This window comes from Loxodonta africana, chromosome 3 (genome assembly GCF_030014295.1).
Source record: "Loxodonta africana isolate mLoxAfr1 chromosome 3, mLoxAfr1.hap2, whole genome shotgun sequence".
Classification (NCBI taxonomy): domain Eukaryota; kingdom Metazoa; phylum Chordata; class Mammalia; order Proboscidea; family Elephantidae; genus Loxodonta; species Loxodonta africana.
In genome coordinates, this window is record NC_087344.1 from 175,099,382 (window position 1) to 175,117,049 (window position 17,668).

The 17,668-nt window shown below is 36.3% G+C and overlaps 1 protein-coding gene across 2 annotated transcripts in view; it reads left to right on the forward strand.

The window, feature by feature from the left end:
- Positions 1–17,668, forward strand: part of COL11A1 (collagen type XI alpha 1 chain) — a 258,624-nt gene that overhangs the window by 69,730 nt on the left and 171,226 nt on the right. For both annotated transcript variants that reach the window (XM_064282480.1, XM_064282479.1), the window contains exon 5: positions 15,082–15,210. In XM_064282480.1, coding sequence (XP_064138550.1) covers positions 15,082–15,210 — 129 coding nt within the window. The remainder of the gene's footprint in view (positions 1–15,081; positions 15,211–17,668) is intronic.

The following is a 17,668-nucleotide window of genomic DNA, read 5'->3' on the forward strand; positions in this document are numbered from 1 at the left end:
ATTAATCATTTGGATCATGCAGGGCCTCCATTTCTACTCTATGCCTCCTTTATTCTATTTTCTTCTACTGCTGACTTGATTTAGTATCGCAGCCTTTCATTTCAGTAGAACCCTAACAGTTTCCTCTGCTCCCAGACTGCCTGCTTCCAAGTCATCTGGCCCACCTATAGTGTCAGCAGGATTTTGTTAAAATGCAACACTGATCAACTTGCTCTGTTGCTCTAAGTCCTTGAATGGTACTCTGCAACTTTTAGGATTCAGCTCAACACAAGACCTTTGATAATTGATTCCTTGCTTTTTTTTTTCCTGTCTTTATCTCTTTCCACTCTTTACCCTCACTCCCTACCATCATCATAAAAGCCTTCCTTCAAACAATGTAGCACTAAGTATACTTCTCTGAATTTGCTATATTGTTTCACTGCTCAAAAGTTTTGTCTAAGATCCTTATTCTGTTTTTAATATGATTTTCCTTTACGTTTTCTTCATCTACCTAACTCCTATTTTCTCATAATGTTCCCATTACTATATGCATATCTTGCAAATAAATGGAGACAGGAGTGTTCTAGAGAAACCTTGTAGGCTAGATTATTTTATAGGACAAAACAGTAACTGTGTGATTTAGTTCAAGATTAGAGGAGACGAAAATTGTAATTTTAGAAATGTCTTGAGATTGGATGAGATACATCCCAAACCAAAAGAAACCCACTGCCTTCTGTGGATTTGAACTGCTGACCTTCTGGTTAGCAGCTACAGTTCTTAACCACTACACCACCAGGGTTAATGAGATAGTCAGTAGATATTTGGAGTCTTCTGTTCAGATCTTAACACAAGTAAATTATTCTCTTCGAATATAAGAAATGTCTAAGTTTTAATATTCAAAGTTTAGATCTCCCAATATTCAGAGCAGAATTGAAAACTTTATGAAATTGTACTGTTCCTTGTTCCTTCACCAACATTCAAGAGAGACCCTTGTTTTTCAGTTGCAGTTGAGCAATTGGTCCAACAACTGCATTGTATGTTTTGTTTTATTTGAATGTCTGCTGCCTGCCTTGTGCTCTACGTCCCTAGCACAGTATCCGTTAACAGGTCAAATGATTTGATCAGATGGAGCAGCACAGGACAGCTAATCGGAGCCTGGTTTCTGTTGCTCAAACTTTAGAGTCAGCTGCTGTTCTGTACAGCCCAACCCAGGCTGGGAACTGACTTCAACCATATACTGATTTGACTTCACAAAGGAGAAGGAGTTGTATCTGAAAATTCAGGCACTTACCATTGACATGTGGCTTTAAGATATTAGACTAATTTCATGTACCACATCTTCAATAAATGTGATGCCTTATACACACACCAAAAGATAATTTAACTTGTATATTTCATAGAGCATACGTAATTACATTCACAGCACAGAAAATAGAAATATCTAGGACTTACAGAAGTTTTAAATATATATAATATATTTATACATATAAATGCATATATTTACATATAAATATGTTTAAATATATATGTATATATGAAGCCCTGGTGGCACAGTAATTAAGAGCTTGGATGCTAACCAAAAGGTCAGCAGTTCAGATCCAATCACCGCTCCTTGGAAACTATGAGGCAATTCTACTCTGTCCTGGAGGGTCACTATTAGTTGGAATTGACTCAATGGCAATGGGTGTGGTATGGGTATATGTATATATATATGCACATATACACATAAATATGTATATATGCATGTATAAGCATATAACTACATACATGTACATATGTGTAAATAAACGCATGCATGCGTGTGTGTATTCTAAAAAATAAAAAATTTTTTACCACATGTGCATTATTTTTTAGTTTAGAAGGGAGAGTATGCTACTACTTGAAAATGTGATAAGATTCTTTTGCAATGCATGTGACGTTCAGAAGAACCTAATCTGTATAGTTTCTATATTCTTTTCTTGCATTAACTTTGCTTTCCTCCTCTAGGCTCATTGTGCTGTAGGCAAATGCTATAGTATAGAGCCAGCTGACAAGGCTTTTATGGCAAGGTAATTGCATCAAGTCCACTTTAATCTTGGCTTTGTAGATCTCTAGAGGAGGAAAATGCCTTTTTCATGCCTGGTGTGCTACGAATGCCAACTTCACTTGGCAACTTCACCTTTTTCCAGCTTTGAGCATTTTTATGACATTATTGAATCTAAATATTTAAAGTTCCTTCAACCTGTCAGGATGCTTTTGTTTATCTACAGGCTGTCTCACTACATATGTCATATGATTAACATAAAAGACTATAAAATTGCCTTCTGAGAAAATAGTACATTGGGGTTTTCACTGAATTTTTCAGGTTCTTGCCAGTATTATATTTTATGGCTGAATATTAAACACTTGGAATAAGAATTTATAGTGGAAAACCTGGCAGGATTTTACTTAATGTGGCCAAGTCCTTTAGTAGAATAGTAAGTACTTAGGAAACGTCTTCGTATTTTTCTCAAAATTAGTTTAAAAAAATACTATTTGCATATGATAGGCAACTTTTTTGTGTGTTTCAGCAACACCTTCGGTTGGTTCATTATATTTTCTATAAAATTTAGTATGGAATTCCAGAATTTTTAGTCCTAGAAAGGACCTTAGAGATGATCTCTCAATGCATTCATTTTACCAATGATAAATTAGGTGAAGCGACTTGCACGTTTCCAAGTAGTTAATGGCAAAAACTAGAAAAATTCAGTCATGGTATTAAGTAAACACTTTCCAAATATTAAATGATATCTCAAGATTTTCATTTTGAAACAACAGAATGAAGAATTGAGCATTATAACTTCTCTTTGTTATTTGATATTATTCATTTCTAATAATTCAATTGCAGCTACTTGCTGCTCTCAGTTGATCAGTTGGTGTTTGAGAAGGGTCACCAACAAATTTTGAGAACTTATATTAATTTTCTCTGAGCATGCTTAAAATCAGTAGCCATAAGACAAAGAGTAGAGATGTTTATTTATTTACTGAAAAAGATCTTCAGAAAATTTTAATTTGTATGATAAACTGTGTATATTATCTCATGACATGTTAAAATAAATAAACATATATATATATAATACTAAAAATAGTATGGCCATTATAAGGGACATAATTCTCTGGATGGATATCTTGCTGCTTCTGCTTTATTTCTTGTTTAACCAGAAAATGGAGTAGGTCTTTCCTTTTTTCCTTTGGTGTTTCTGAACGTATTACCATGTGAGCTGTGCTTTTTAAGCACTTTTTCAATGAATGAATGAATGAAATAACTAAATAACTTGAAGAAATGTAACAGAATCTGAGAGATCAGTGGAGAAATTTGAATTTAACAATATCAATCACAGCAATGACTAAGTACTGCAATATTGCACATTGGTGAAATTTTTATTGGTGGATGTGTATTTTTAACATTCTAATTTTAATCATTTTTTCTGGTGATACTGAGACATTGCAGATGAACATCTTTAGCATTTGGTTGACAATATTCATTTAAAAGTATGGATATGGGACAAACAAGAGGTGTACAAAAATATAGAAAGGGAAAAGCTTGGAAATGAGATGTCCATTGAGGGCTCTGAAAAGCTCCAACATGTTTCTGGGACCCTAAAGGCCTCTCTGTACATGTCCAGGAAAGACCTGAGAAGGTCCTAATCTCTTATGCCTGACTGACTTGGAGACTCTGCACCTCAAGAAATGAAGGCTAAGGCAGAGTCGTAAACTGCTGGAGTGTCAAAGTAATGCTCCAACACACACACAAAGCCTCTTGGCTCAAAGTATTTAAGGAATCTCTGTCCAATCATTTGCTGATCACAAAGTTAACTAAGCATAGACCTCAGTGGCCAAAGGCAATAAAGCATAGAAATTTAGAGAATTACTTCAGGAAAGTCCCTAAACAAATAAAGAGCAGCAACACAACAACAACAAAAACAGAAACAACAACAAACATTGGGTGGGAAATCTGATTCACAGAGTTATCACATTATTTTATTGAAAATATTCAACTGTCAACAAAAATTTCAGACAGACAAAGAAACAGGAAAGTATGACCTGTACAAAAAAAGAAAAGGAAGGGGGTAGAAATCTCTAGAAACTGTTCCTGTGAAACCTACATGTTGAACTTACTAGGCAAAGACTTTTAAATCAGCAATTATGAACATGTTCAGAGTACTAAAGGAAACTCCATGACTGATAAACTATAGGAAAGTACAAGAATGATTTCTCATCTAACACAGAAAATCAATAAAGGAAAAATTATAACAAGGAACCAAATAGAAATTATGGAACTGAAAAGTATAATAACTGAAATGAAAAATTTGCTAAAGAAACTTAATAGCAGATTTGAGCTGAGAGAAGAAGGAATCAGTAAACTTTGAGATGGTTCAATTGACATTATCCAGTATGAATAACAGAAAGAGAAGACAATGGAGAAAAATTTACAGAGCTTCAGAGAACTGTGGGATACCATCAAGTACACCATCAAACATAATCAGGGTACTCGAAGGAGAGGAGATAAAGGGGCAGAAAGAATATTCAAAGAAATAATTGCCAGAAACTTCTCAAATTTGATGAAGCGTATTAATTTACAGACCGAAGATTAAAAAAAAAAAAAAAAACTCCAAGTAGGATAAACTTAGAGATGCACACCTTGACAAATGATGAATCAACCAATCAAAAGACAAAGACAATGAGAGAATCATCAAAGTACCAAGAGATAAGTGACTCATCCCGTACAAGTGGTCCTAATTAAGATCAAAAGCTTATTTCTCATCAGATACCATGGAGACCAGAACACAGAGGGGTGACATATTCAAAGTACTGGGGGTGGTGGGGGGGGGTGGGGAATATTGCCAACCAAAAATTCTATATCAAGCAAAACTATCCATCAAAAAATGGAGAAGTTAAGGCATTCCCAGATAAACGAAAACAGAATTGTCACTATTAAATCTGCCCTACAAGAAATACAGAAGTTCTTCAGACTGAAATGAAAGGCTACTACTGAACAGTAAGTAAAACCCATACAAAGATGTAAAGGGGACTAGTAAATGCAATTACAGAGGTAAATATAAGGACAATAGAATTTTTTTTTGTTTGTGGCACTTTTCTCTCATCTGGTTTAAAATACAATTGCATAAAGCAACAATTATTAAACTGTGTTGATGAACTTACGTAATTTGTATAACAGGAATAGCAAAGGAGAGGGGAAGGTACAGAAGTATACAGGAGCAAAGTTTTACATAATATTGAAATTCTGCCTAACATTGAAAATTGGTATTGATCTGAAAAATGTTGGGCAACTACTAAGAAAATAACTCTAAAAAATACAGTAAAAAAAACTGCAAGAGGATAAAAATGGTACACTAAAAAAATATCAGTTTGGCACAAAAGAAGTCAGTATTTGAGAAATATAGTAATTAAAAAGATATAAGACATATATAAAACCAACAGCACAATAACTAGTAAGTAGAAATAACCCAAATCTCCAGCAACGCATGGATAAATAAACAAAATGTGGTATATCCACACAATGGAATATTTGTTGGCAATAAAAGGAATGAAGTACTAATACATGCTTCCACATGGATGACTATAAAAACATTCTGCTAAGTGGAGGCTTGGGTTTGATTCCCAGCCAGTGTGCCTCCTATGCAGCCACCACCTGTCTCTCAGTGGTAGATTGTGTATGGCTATGATGCTGGACAGGTTTGGGTGGAGCTTTCAGTCTAGGATGAACTAGGAAGAAAGGCCTGATAACCTACTGCCGAAAATCAGCCAGTGAAAACCCTATAGTTCACAACAGTCCAATCTGCAATCAGACAAGGAGATGGTGCAGGTCTGGACCCCGTTTCTTTCCATCATGTGTGGGGGTCACCAAGAGTAGGAGACCAACTCAGTGGCAACTAACAACAAGTGAAAGAAGCTAGTCAAAAAAGGCTACACATTGTATGGTACCATATGGTACTATTGATTTTAAATGTCCAGAATAGGCAAATCCATAGAAACCAAACATAGATTGGTGGCTGCAGAGGCTGGGAAAGAGTAAAATGGAAAATGACTGCCAATAGTTATGGGGTTTCTTTTTATGGTGATGAAAATTTTCTGAAATTAGATAGTGGTGATAGTTAAACAACTCTGTGAATGTACCAAAAGCCAACATGAGGAGTAGATTTTATGATATGTAAATCAATAAAGCTGCTTTATTTTATTTTTTTAAGAAATGAAACATAGGAATGAAAATAGTGGTTTATGATCCATATGAATAAATGCTAACTCTAACAATGAGAATGAGAAGTGACTTTTAGAAAAAAGAAAGAATATGCAAATAAAAATAATCACCCAGCTCACAAGTATATAATAAAGGATTGATGCTAGAATTAAATTATTTATACCCCTTTTGCTCCACTTCTCATAGCACTTTGCTTGTATCTTTTTCAAGTTACATATTTTATTTTGCCTTTTATTAAAGCTTAAATATTCTTAACCACTGAATTGCACTCTCCAAACGACAGGGATTATATCAAATTTATGTTTTTACCTCTGCAGGTACTATGTTCAATGCTTTGTGTATAATAATTTCTCAATAAAATTTGTTGATGAATAAATAAATGCTGTGGTAGAAATGTCTTATGGATCCTTTCTTAGTACTCAATATTAGAGACTTTATAATTTATTCCTATATCTTCATGTAGGCCCTGAACAATTCCTGTTGATAGGGTTTATAGAAAGCTGGAAAAACTTAGAAATTATTCAGAATGAAGTCAGATCTTTTGTGAATCAGACATGTGCTCAAACTTAGGGGGACCTGAATCTCTAAGTCAAACAAGTGTCAGTGCAGCCATTTCTCAGGGCCTGGGTGTAATTCTCAATTAATAAGATCACCACCAGACTTTTATCAAACTAGTTTCATGTTGAACATATGTTTCCCATGTGGAAACAGTCGTATTGCCTCAAGAGCAGAACATGAGAATTGTCTCCTTGTTTACACAGTTTCCAGAAGCTGTTGGAAGTAAAACTCTTAAGAAAATACTATTATTAAATACTTCTAATCTTTGTCTTTGTATTAAAATTATACAGATTTCTAAATAAGTGAGTTTTGATACATGGTTAGATGCTCCATTTTTTTCTTAATAAAAATGCACAAAACCCTTACTTTTTTACTTATAATTTTCTTTTCTCTGGGTCTCTGCATTTATCATTCATCTTTGTAAGGAGGAGTTTTCACTTTGGATACCGATTCCTCTAACAGACTATAATAAATGAATCTATATTTTTTCTAAAAAAATCTTCACGTGAATTTGCCTAATAATAATGATTCAATTTAAGTTAATTGTGCCTCTTTAGTTACCTAATATTGGAATAACATGACAGTCTTTATATATTTACACTTTTAAAATTCATTTACTTATTTTCTAAACCAATTTCTTAAATTTTATTTGTCCTCTACTATCCCCAGCAAGCTGCGAATGCATAGAACTGAGTTTTTTTTTTTTTTATTAATTTTTATTAAGCTTCAAGTGAACATTTACCATTCCAATCAGTCTGTCACATGTAGGTTTACATGCATCTTACTCCCTTCTCCCACTTGCTCTCCCCCTATTGAGTCAGCCCTTTCAGTCTCTCGTTTCGTGCCAATTTTGCCATCTTCCCTCTGTCTCTATCTTCCCATCCCCACTCCGGGTCAAGAGTTGTCAACACAGTCTCCAGTGTCCACTTGATTTAATTAGCTCACTCTTCATCAGCATCTCTCTCCCCACCACTGACCAGTCCTTTTCATGCCTGATGAGTTGTCTTCGGGGATGGTTCCTGTCCTGTGGCATCAGAAGTTCTGGGGAGCATTGTCTCTGGGATTCCTCTAGTCGCAGTCATACCATTAGGTATGGTCTTTTTATGAGAATTTGGGGTCTGTATCCCATTGCTCTCCTGCTCCCTCAGGAGTTGTCTGTTGTGCTCCCTGACAGGGCAGACATCGATTGTGGCCAGGCACCAACTAGTTCTTCTGGTCTCAGGATAATGTAGGTCTCTGGTTCATGTGGCCCTTTCTGTCTCTTGGGTTCTTAGTTGTCGTGTGACCTTGGTGTTCTTCCTTTGCCTTTGCTCCAGGTGGGTTGAGACCAATTGATGTATCTTAGATGGCCGCTTGTTGGCATTTAGGACCCCAGGCGCCACAATTCAAAGTGGGATGCAGAATGTTTTCATAATAGAATTATTTTGCCCATTGACATAGAAGTCCCCTCAAACCAAGTTCCCCCAACCCCAGCCCCTGCTCCGCTGACCTTTGAAGCTTTCATTTTATCCCAGAAACCTCTTTGCTTTTAATCCAGTCCAATTAGGCTGACCTTCCTTGTATTGAGTGTTGTCTTTCCCTTCACCCAAAGCAGTTCTTATCTACTGATTGATCAATAAAAAGCCCTCTCCCTCCCTCCCTCCCTCCCCCCTTTGTAACCACAAAAGTATGTGTTCTTCTCCGTTTTTTCTATTTCTCAAGATCCTATAATAGTGGTCTTATACAATATTTGTCCTTTTGCCTCTGACTCATTTTCCTCAGCATAATGCCTTCCAGATTCCTCCATGTTATGAAATGTTTCAGAGATTCGTCACTGTTCTTTATCGATGCGTAGTATTCCATTGTGTGAATATACCACAATTTATTTACCCATTCATCCGCTGATGGACACCTTGGTTGCTTCCAGCTTTTTGCTATTGTAAACAGAGCTGCAATAAACATGGGTGTGCATATATCTGTTTGTGTGAAGGCTTTTGTATCTTTAGGGTATATTCCGAGGAGTGGGATTTCTGGGTTGTATGGTAGTTCTATTTCTAACTGTTTAAGATAACGCCAGATAGATTTCCAAAGTGGTTGTACCATTTTACAATCCCACCAGCAGTGTATGAGAGTTCCAATCTCTCCGCAGCCTCTCCAACATTTATTATTTTGTGTTTTTTGGATTAATGCCAGTCTAGTTGGTGTGAGATGGAATCTCATCGTAGTTTTAATTTGCATTTCTCTAATGGCTAATGATCGGGAGCATTTTCTCATGTATCTGTTGGCTGCCTGAATATCTTCTTTAGATAAATGTGTGTTCATATCCTTTGCCCACTTCTTGATTGGGTTGTTTGTCTTTTTGTGGTTGAGTTTTGACAGAATCATGTAGATTTTAGAGATCAGGCGCTGGTCTGAGATGTCATAGCTGAAAATTTTTTCCCAATCTGTAGGTGGTCTTTTTACTCTTTTGGTGAAGTCTTTAGATAAGCATAGGTGTTTGATTTTTAGGAGCTCCCAGTTATCTGGTTTCTCTTCAACATTTTTGGTAATGTTTTGTGTTCTGTTTATGCCCTGTATTAGGGCTCCTAGGGTTGTCCCAATTTTTTCTTCCATGATCTTTATCGTTTTAGTCTTTATGTTTAGGTCTTTGATCCACTTGGAGTTAGTTTTTGTGCATGGTGTGAGGTATGGGTCCTGTTTCATTCTTTTGCAAATGGATATCCAGTTATGCCAGCACTATTTGTTAAAAAGACTATCATTTCCCCAATTGACTGACACTGGTCCTTTGTCAAATATCAGCTGCTCATACGTGGATGGATTTATATCTGGGTTCTCAATTCTGTTCTATTGGTCTATGTGGCTGTTGTTGTACCAGTACCAGGCTGTTTTGACTACTGTAGCTGTATAATAGGTTCTGAAATCAGGTAGAGTGAGGCCTCCCACTTTCTTCTTCTTTTTCAGTAATGCTTTGCTTATCCGGGGGTTCTTTCCCTTCCATATGAAATTAGTGATTTGTTTCTCTATGCCCTTAAAATATGACATTGGTATTTGGATTGGAAGTGCGTTATATGTATAGATGGCTTTTGGTAGAATAGACATTTTTACTATGTTAAGTCTTCCTATCCATGAGCAGGGTATGTTTTTCCACTTAAGTATGTCCTTTTGAATTTCTTGTAGCAGAGTTTTATAGTTTTCTTTGTATAGGTCTTTTACATCCTTGGTAAGATTTATTCCTAAGTATTTTATCTTCTTGGGGGCTACTGTGAATGGTATTGATTTGGTTATTTCCTCTTCGGTGTTCTTTTTGTTGATGTAGAGGAATCCAAGTGATTTTTGTATGTTTATTTTATAACCTGAGACTCTTCCAAACTCTTCTATTAGTTTCAGTAGTTTTCTGGAGGACTCCTTAGGGTTTTCCATGTATACGATCATGTCATCTGCAAATAGTGATAGCTTTAGTTCCTCCTTGCCAATCTGGATACCCTTTATTTCTTTGTCTAGCCTAATTGCCCTGGCTAGAACTTCAAGTACGATGTTGAATAAGAGCGGTGATAAAGGGCATCCTTGTCTGGTTCCCGTTCTCAAGGGAAATGCTTTCAGGTTCTCTCCATTTAGAGTGATATTGGCTGTTGGCTTTGCATAGATGCCCTTTATTATGTTGAGGAATTTTCCTTCAATTCCTATTTTGGTAAGAGTTCTTATCATAAATGGGTGTTGAACTTTGTCAAATGCCTTTTCTGCATCAATTGATAAGATCATGTGGTTTTTGTCTTTTGTTTTATTTATGTGATGGATTACATTAATGGTTTTTCTGATATTAAACCAGCCTTGCATACCTGGTATAAATCCCACTTGATCAGGGTGAATTATTTTTTTGATATATCGTTGGATTCTATTGGCTAGAATTTTGTTGAGGATTTTTGCATCTATGTTCATGAGGGATATAGGTCTAAAATTTTCTTTTTTTGTAATGTCTTTACCTGGTTTTGGTATCAGGGAGATGGTAGCTTCATAGAATGAGTTGGGTAGTATTCCATCTTTTTCTATGCTTTGAAATACCTTCAGTAGTAATGGTGTTAAGTCTTCTCTGAAGGTTTGGTAGAACTCTGCAGTGAAGCCGTCTGGGCCAGGGCTTTTTTTTGTTGGAAGTTTTTTGATTACCGTTTCAATCTCTTTTTTTGTAATGGATCTATTTAGTTGATCTACTTCTGAATGTGTTAGTTTGGGTAGGTAGCATTTTTCCAAGAATTTATCCATTTCTTCTAGGTTTTCAAATTTGTTAGAGTACAATTTTACGTAGTAATCTGAAATGATTCTTTTAATTTCATTTGGCTCTGTTGTGATGTGGTCCTTCTCGTTTCTTATTCGGGTTATTTGTTTCCTTTCCTGTTTTTCTTTAGTCAGTCTAGCCAATGGTTTATCAATTTTGTTAATTTTTTCAAAGAACCAGCTTTTGGCTTTGTTAGTTCTTTCAATTGTTTTTCTGTTCTCTAATTCATTTAGTTCAGCTCTAATTTTTATGATTTGTTTTCTTCTGGTGCCTGATGGGTTCTTTTGTTGCTCACTTTCTATTTGTTCAAGTTGTCGGGACAGTTCTCTGATTTTGGCTCTTTCTTCTTTTTGTATGTGTGCATTTATCGATATAAATTGGCCTCTGAGAACCGCTTTTGCTGTGTCCCAGAGGTTTTGATAGGAAGTATTTTCATTCTTGTTGCTTTCTAAGAATTTCCTTATTCCCTCCTTGATGTCTTCTATAACCCAGTCTTTTTTCAGGAGGGTATTGTTCATTTTCCAAGTATTTGATTTCTTTTCCCTAGTTTTTCTGTTATTGATTTCTAGCTTCATTGCCTTGTGGTCTGAGAAGATGCTTTGTAATATTTCGATGTTTTGATTCTGCAAAGATTTGTTTTATGACCTAATATGTGGTCTATTCTAGAGAATGTTCCATGTGCACTAGAAAAGAAAGTATATTTTGCAGCAGTTGGGTGGAGAGTTCTGTATAAGTCAATGAGGTCAAGTTGGTTGATTGTTGTAAGTAGGCCTTCCGTGTCTCTATTGAGCTTCTTACTGGATGTCCTGTCCTTCTCTGAAAGTGGTGTGTTGAAGTCTCCTACTATAAATGTGGAGGTGTCTATCTCACTTTTCAATTCTGTTAAAATTTGATTTATGTATCTTGGAGCCCTGTCATTGGGTGCGTAAATATTTAATATGGTTATGTCTTCCTGATCAATTGTCCCTTTTATCATTATATAGTGTCCTTCTTTAGCCTTTGTGGCGGATTTAAGTCTAAAGTCTATTTTGTCAGAAATTAATATTGCTACTCCTCTTCCTTTTTGCTTATTATTTGCTTGATATATTTTTTTTCCATCCTTTGAGTTTTAGTTTGTTTGTGTCTCTAAGTCTAAGGTGTGTCTCTTGTAGGCAGCATATAGATGGCTCGTGTTTCTTTATCCAGTCCGTGACTCTCTGTCTCTTTATTGGTGCATTTAGTCCATTTACATTCAGCGTAATTATAGATAAGTTTTTAGTGCTGTCATTTTGATGCCTTTTCATGTGTGTTGTTGGTCATTTCATTTTTCCACATGCTTTTTTGTGCTGCGATGTTTTTCTTAGTAGCTTGTGAGATCCTCATTTTCATAATGTTTAACTTTATGTTTGCTGAGTCGTTACGTTTTTCTTGGCTTTTTTGTTGAGTTATGGAATTGATATTCCTTTTTGTGGTTACCTTATTATTTACCCCTATTTTTCTAAGTAAAAACCTAACTTGTATCGTTCTATATCGACTTGTATCACTCTCCATCTGGCAGTTCAATGCCTCCTATATTTAGTCCCTCTTTTTGATTATTGTGATCGTTTATCTATTGATTTCCATGATTTCCTGTTATGTGTATTATTTTGTTTATTTATTTATTTTTTAGAATTAATCTTAATTTGTTTGTTTTTGTGCTTTCCCTATTTGAGTTGCGTTGATATCAGGACGTTCTGTTTTGTGACCTTGTATTGTGCTGGTACTTGATATTATTGCTCATCAGGCCAAACAATCTCCTTTTGCATTTCTTGCAGTCTTCATTTAGTTTTTGCAAATTCTCTAAACTTGTGTTTATCTGTAAATATCTTAATTTCTCCTTCATATTTCAGAGAGAGTTTTGCTGGATATATGATCCTTGGTTGGCAGTTTTTCTCCTTCAGTGCTCTGTATACGTCGTCCCATTCCCTTCTCGCCTGCATGGTTTCTGCTGAGTAGTCTGAACTTATTGATTCTCCCTTGAAGGAAACCTTTCTTTTCTCCCTGGCTGCTTTTAAAATTTTCTGTTTGTCTTTGGTTTTGGCCAGTTTGATGATAATATGTCTTGGTATTTTTCTTTTTGGATCAATCTTAAATGGGGTTCGATGAGTATCTTGGATAGATATCCTTTCGTCTTTCATGATGTCAGGGAAGTTTTGTGTCAGGAGTTCTTCAACTATTTTCTCTGTGTTTTGTGTCCCCCCTCCCTGTTCTGGGACTCCAATCACTCGCAAGTTATCCTTCTTGATAGAGTCCCACATGATTCTTAGCGTTTCTTCATTTTTTTAAATTCTTTTATCTGATTTTTTTCGGCTTGGTTGGTGTTGATTCCCTGGTCCTCCAGATGTCCCAGTCTGCATTCTAATTGCTCGAGTCTGCTCCTCTGACTTCCTATTGCATTGTCTAATTCTGTAATTTTATTGTTAATCTTTTGGATTTCTACATGCTGTCTCTCTATGGATTCTTGCAACTTATTAATTTTTCCACTATGTTCTTGAATAATCTTTTTGAGTTCTTCAACAGTTTTATCAGTGTGTTCCTTGGCTTTTTCTGCAGTTATCCTAATTTCATTTGTGATATCTTTAAGCATTCTGTAAATTAGTTTTTTATATTCTGTATCTGATAATTCCAGGATTGTATCTTCATTTGGGAAAGATTTTGATTCTTTTGTTTGGGGGGTTGGAGAAGCTGTCATGGTCTGTTTCTTTATGTGGTTTGATATGGACTGCTGTCTCCGAGCCATCACTGGGAAACTAGATTTTCCAGGTAATCAGCTATAAAAAAATGCAGATTCCTATCTGAATTCTCTCTCTGGCTCAGGCTATTCGGATGTTAATGGAGCCGCCTGGGGAGGGTGGGGGAGGCATCAGAGAGCTAGGAGTGTAGTACCACAGAATATAGAGCTGATCCCCACGTTCACGCTCCGCCCCCGTCCGCCAGAATCCCAGCGGGACGGCTCCCCGGCTGGGACGCTGCTTTCCCCGCTCCGAGACCTGTCACTTCCTCCCGGGGACTTCTCCCTCCGGTGAGCCGCATCGCTCGCGAGAACTGGGTGGGCGTCACCCGCACGACCAGGTGGGCCTGCCCGCGGGGTCTATTCAGAGGAATATAACTGGACCCCGCACTCACGCCCCGCCAGAGCGTGCCAGAATCCCAGCGGGACGGCTCCCCAGCTGGGACGCTGCTCTCCCTACTCTAAGACCAGTCACTTCCGGGGACTTCTCCCTCTGGTGCGCCGTGCTGCACCTGCGCACTGGATGGGCGTCCCCCACACGAACGTGTGGGCCCTGCCCCGGGGTCGCTTTAGGGAAATATAGTTGATCCCCCTGTTCGCACCACGCCCGCTTCCCGCCAAACTCCCGGCGGGACGGCTCCCCGGCCGGGACGCTGCTCTCCCCGCTCCAAGATCTGTCACTACCTCCCAGGTGCTTCTCCCACCGGCTGCGCCGCTACGCCGCCCGCGCCAACCAGCTAGACTCCCTCCCAGGATGGGTTCGGGGGGGTAGGGCTGGGCCCCTTGTCTGTGCCGTCTGCCCCCCTGGGCTCTGCCCCAGATCAGGCTCCGAAGGTCACCTGCCTGGTATGCTGGCTCCTAGTTCTGAAAACGGTCTCTGTCTGCCCGTATTTGTTCGTTCTCCGTCTCTAAGTCTGTGTTTGTTGTTCAGATTTCGTAGATTGTTATGTATGTGATCGATTCACTTGTTTTTCCGAGTCTTTGTTGCAAGAGGGATCCACGGTAGCGTCCACCTAGTCCGCCGTCTTGGCCCCGCCTCCTAGAACTGAGTTTTAACAAATGTGTGTCTATAGTGTAGACTTTTCAAACCACAAAAGAGCATAGAATAACAGCTTAATATTAACAGGTAATTTTCTAAATATGTGTGAGTTTCTCTCTTAATCTTCTAAGACTGTTCATAACATTGAACTATAATTAATTTTTTTTTTTCCTCTAGGTGTTTAAACATAAACTACACATTGCCAAAGTTTGCTCTAGGCGCACGTGTGTTTGGATATGCTGACCACATCCATGTTTGTTTCTTGGCAGGGGGACATCCAGCAGTTGTTGATCACAGGTGACCCCAAAGCAGCGTATGACTACTGTGAGCATTACAGTCCAGACTGCGACTCTTCAGCGCCCAAGGCTGCGCAGGCTCAGGAGCCTCAGATAGATGAGGTGAGAAGCGCGATGTGGGGCAACTTTTCTGATTCCAGAGTTATGGACTAGCCTTGCCTTTAAAAATATATATGCCTATTTATTCAGTTTTAATTAAACTGTACTTTTTATTTAATAGCTCTAATAAGAATGATTTGAAGATTTTTGTTCTTTTCCTCTTTTTTAAATAGTTTGTTATTTGAAGTTATTAATGTTTAACTACTTTATTTGAAGTTACTAAAAACAGAGATAACTCAGTTATATATTGTGTATATAAGCATACGCCATTTTTAATTTTTTTTTTTTTAAAATGGCGTATGCTTATATACACAATATATAACTGAGTTATCTCTGTTTTTAGTAACTTCAAATAAAGTAGTTAAACATTTTTAGGGGGTGCAAAAAAAAAAATTTCTAGAAGTTGTATTTCTGCCCTCAGCCTTTAAATAATTAAAACTGCTTCAAGACAATGGCTACGTATCTTGCAGTGTACTTGCCATTTCTCTAGGCTTTTGACAATTCATGAAGGTTAAAAAGTGACATTATTTGCACTTTATTTGAAATTCAAGTGTGAACCCATTCTTCTAGGGTATTTTTTTTTAATAAGAAAAATCACCGTAATGAAATTATACTGCATTCTCCCTCAGACTAAAAATACATATATCTATGTCAGACTTCATTATCTCAATAAATAAGAAATATAGTGCAGTGTAGCCTTTGTCCAGAATTCTAGGTAAATGCCTTTGTTGTGGAATTTGCTGGAAATTAAAATGCAGCTAGACTGGCAGAGATTTAGGCTTTGGTTGGAAACAAAACTATACTTCTAGATTTCATTTTTTTCAAGATGGAGAATATTAAATTTTAAAAGGATCAATGTTTGGAAATGTCAGAACTATCCTTATGTTTTGAAAGCAGCTCAAATAGCATTTTTGTTCTCTTCTAAATATACTATAAGGTGCCACCTTTTGAGTTTTACTTTCTACAATAGGATAAGATCTTGTGTCATAATTTATTGTTATTCATGCATACGAATCCAATTTGGATTTCATAGTCCAAATACTTGAAATAAAATTTTTGACATCAATTTTTTCAGATATGATGTGAATTCTGTTGGCACTGATCTTTTCCATGAAGTAATATTATTGCTTTTTAAAGTAGGGTAAAATATCATGAAGCCAAGAGGAAGGAAAATAAGAGAAAGGCAAGGGAAATTATCTGGATATTTGTGTTTGCATGTTTCACAGTTCTCAAGTGCTTCATTCTTTTTATTTCCTTATGATCATTTTTTTTTTTTAATTCCAAGAATATAGCTAAAATGACTAACAGGTTCAGTGTTTTTACATCTGAGAGGTTATGTAGTATTTTAATATTAAAATGTGTAGCATTTCGGTGTACATGTGCACTGGGTTTTTTTGGGGCGGGTTATGCATGATTGATGAGGTTTATATTTTTCCATTTTAAAAAAGATAAGGCTTATTCTTTTGAATAACAGATGTGGGTCTGATTTTTGGAAGAATGAAGGTATGCATTCTTAACACATCATACTGAGATGTTTTAATCCCATGTTTTAATGCTATCACATGAAACAAGCTGAGTTATTTTAAAGCAAATAATCCATTTTCTAATCTTAAATACAGTTAGAAATGGACTTACCTTTTTTATTTTAGTTGTTGATGCATATATCTAATATGCTGTTGGAAGCCAAACTTGCTTTTTCTAGAAGCTTTTGTTGGGAAACACAGCACACTTCTATAATCGATGCTCCATGGAAATCTGCTTGGACAATTCAGTAATAGAAATCATTTCTTACAGGTTTCTATATTGAACATTTCACAATGAAAATTTTTTTTTTTTTTTTTTTTTAATAACTGTCAGGTCTCTATTTTTTCCCTAACTTCGAATTACAGTAATACTTCAATAGTGAGATTCCATTCTCTGGCAGTGTATGTATGTACATATGTACGTATATATATATATGTATAACTTAACTAGCCGTATATATGTATATACATATAAATAACTAGTTAATTAAATTAGCAAGCAACCCTCATATTAATTTTGAACTGTATACGTTATGTCATTTTATTACAAATATGGATTACAATAATTGATCTATCAATGTTCTGTCTCTATGAGATAGGAATGCAGTATTATTTGCCAGTAAATACAGAGCATAAAGTACAATGTAGACTATCAAACGTATGTGTGGTACTTTATGCTACTTCATTTTCCATTAATAATTTATGATATTGGAAAATTTATTATTCTAATTTAGACTAATGAATATGACAATTCTTTTATAAATTTGAGTGTGATTTTTTCCAACCTGTAACTTTTACTAGTTTGTATTCTCTGAATAACATATTCTAATACATTTTAAAAATTCAGCTGGTTACATGCTTGGCTAAGCATTGCATTACCTTCATATATTGAAGAAGTGAGAGATGTATAACGTAGACATTAAAATTTAGTAATACCA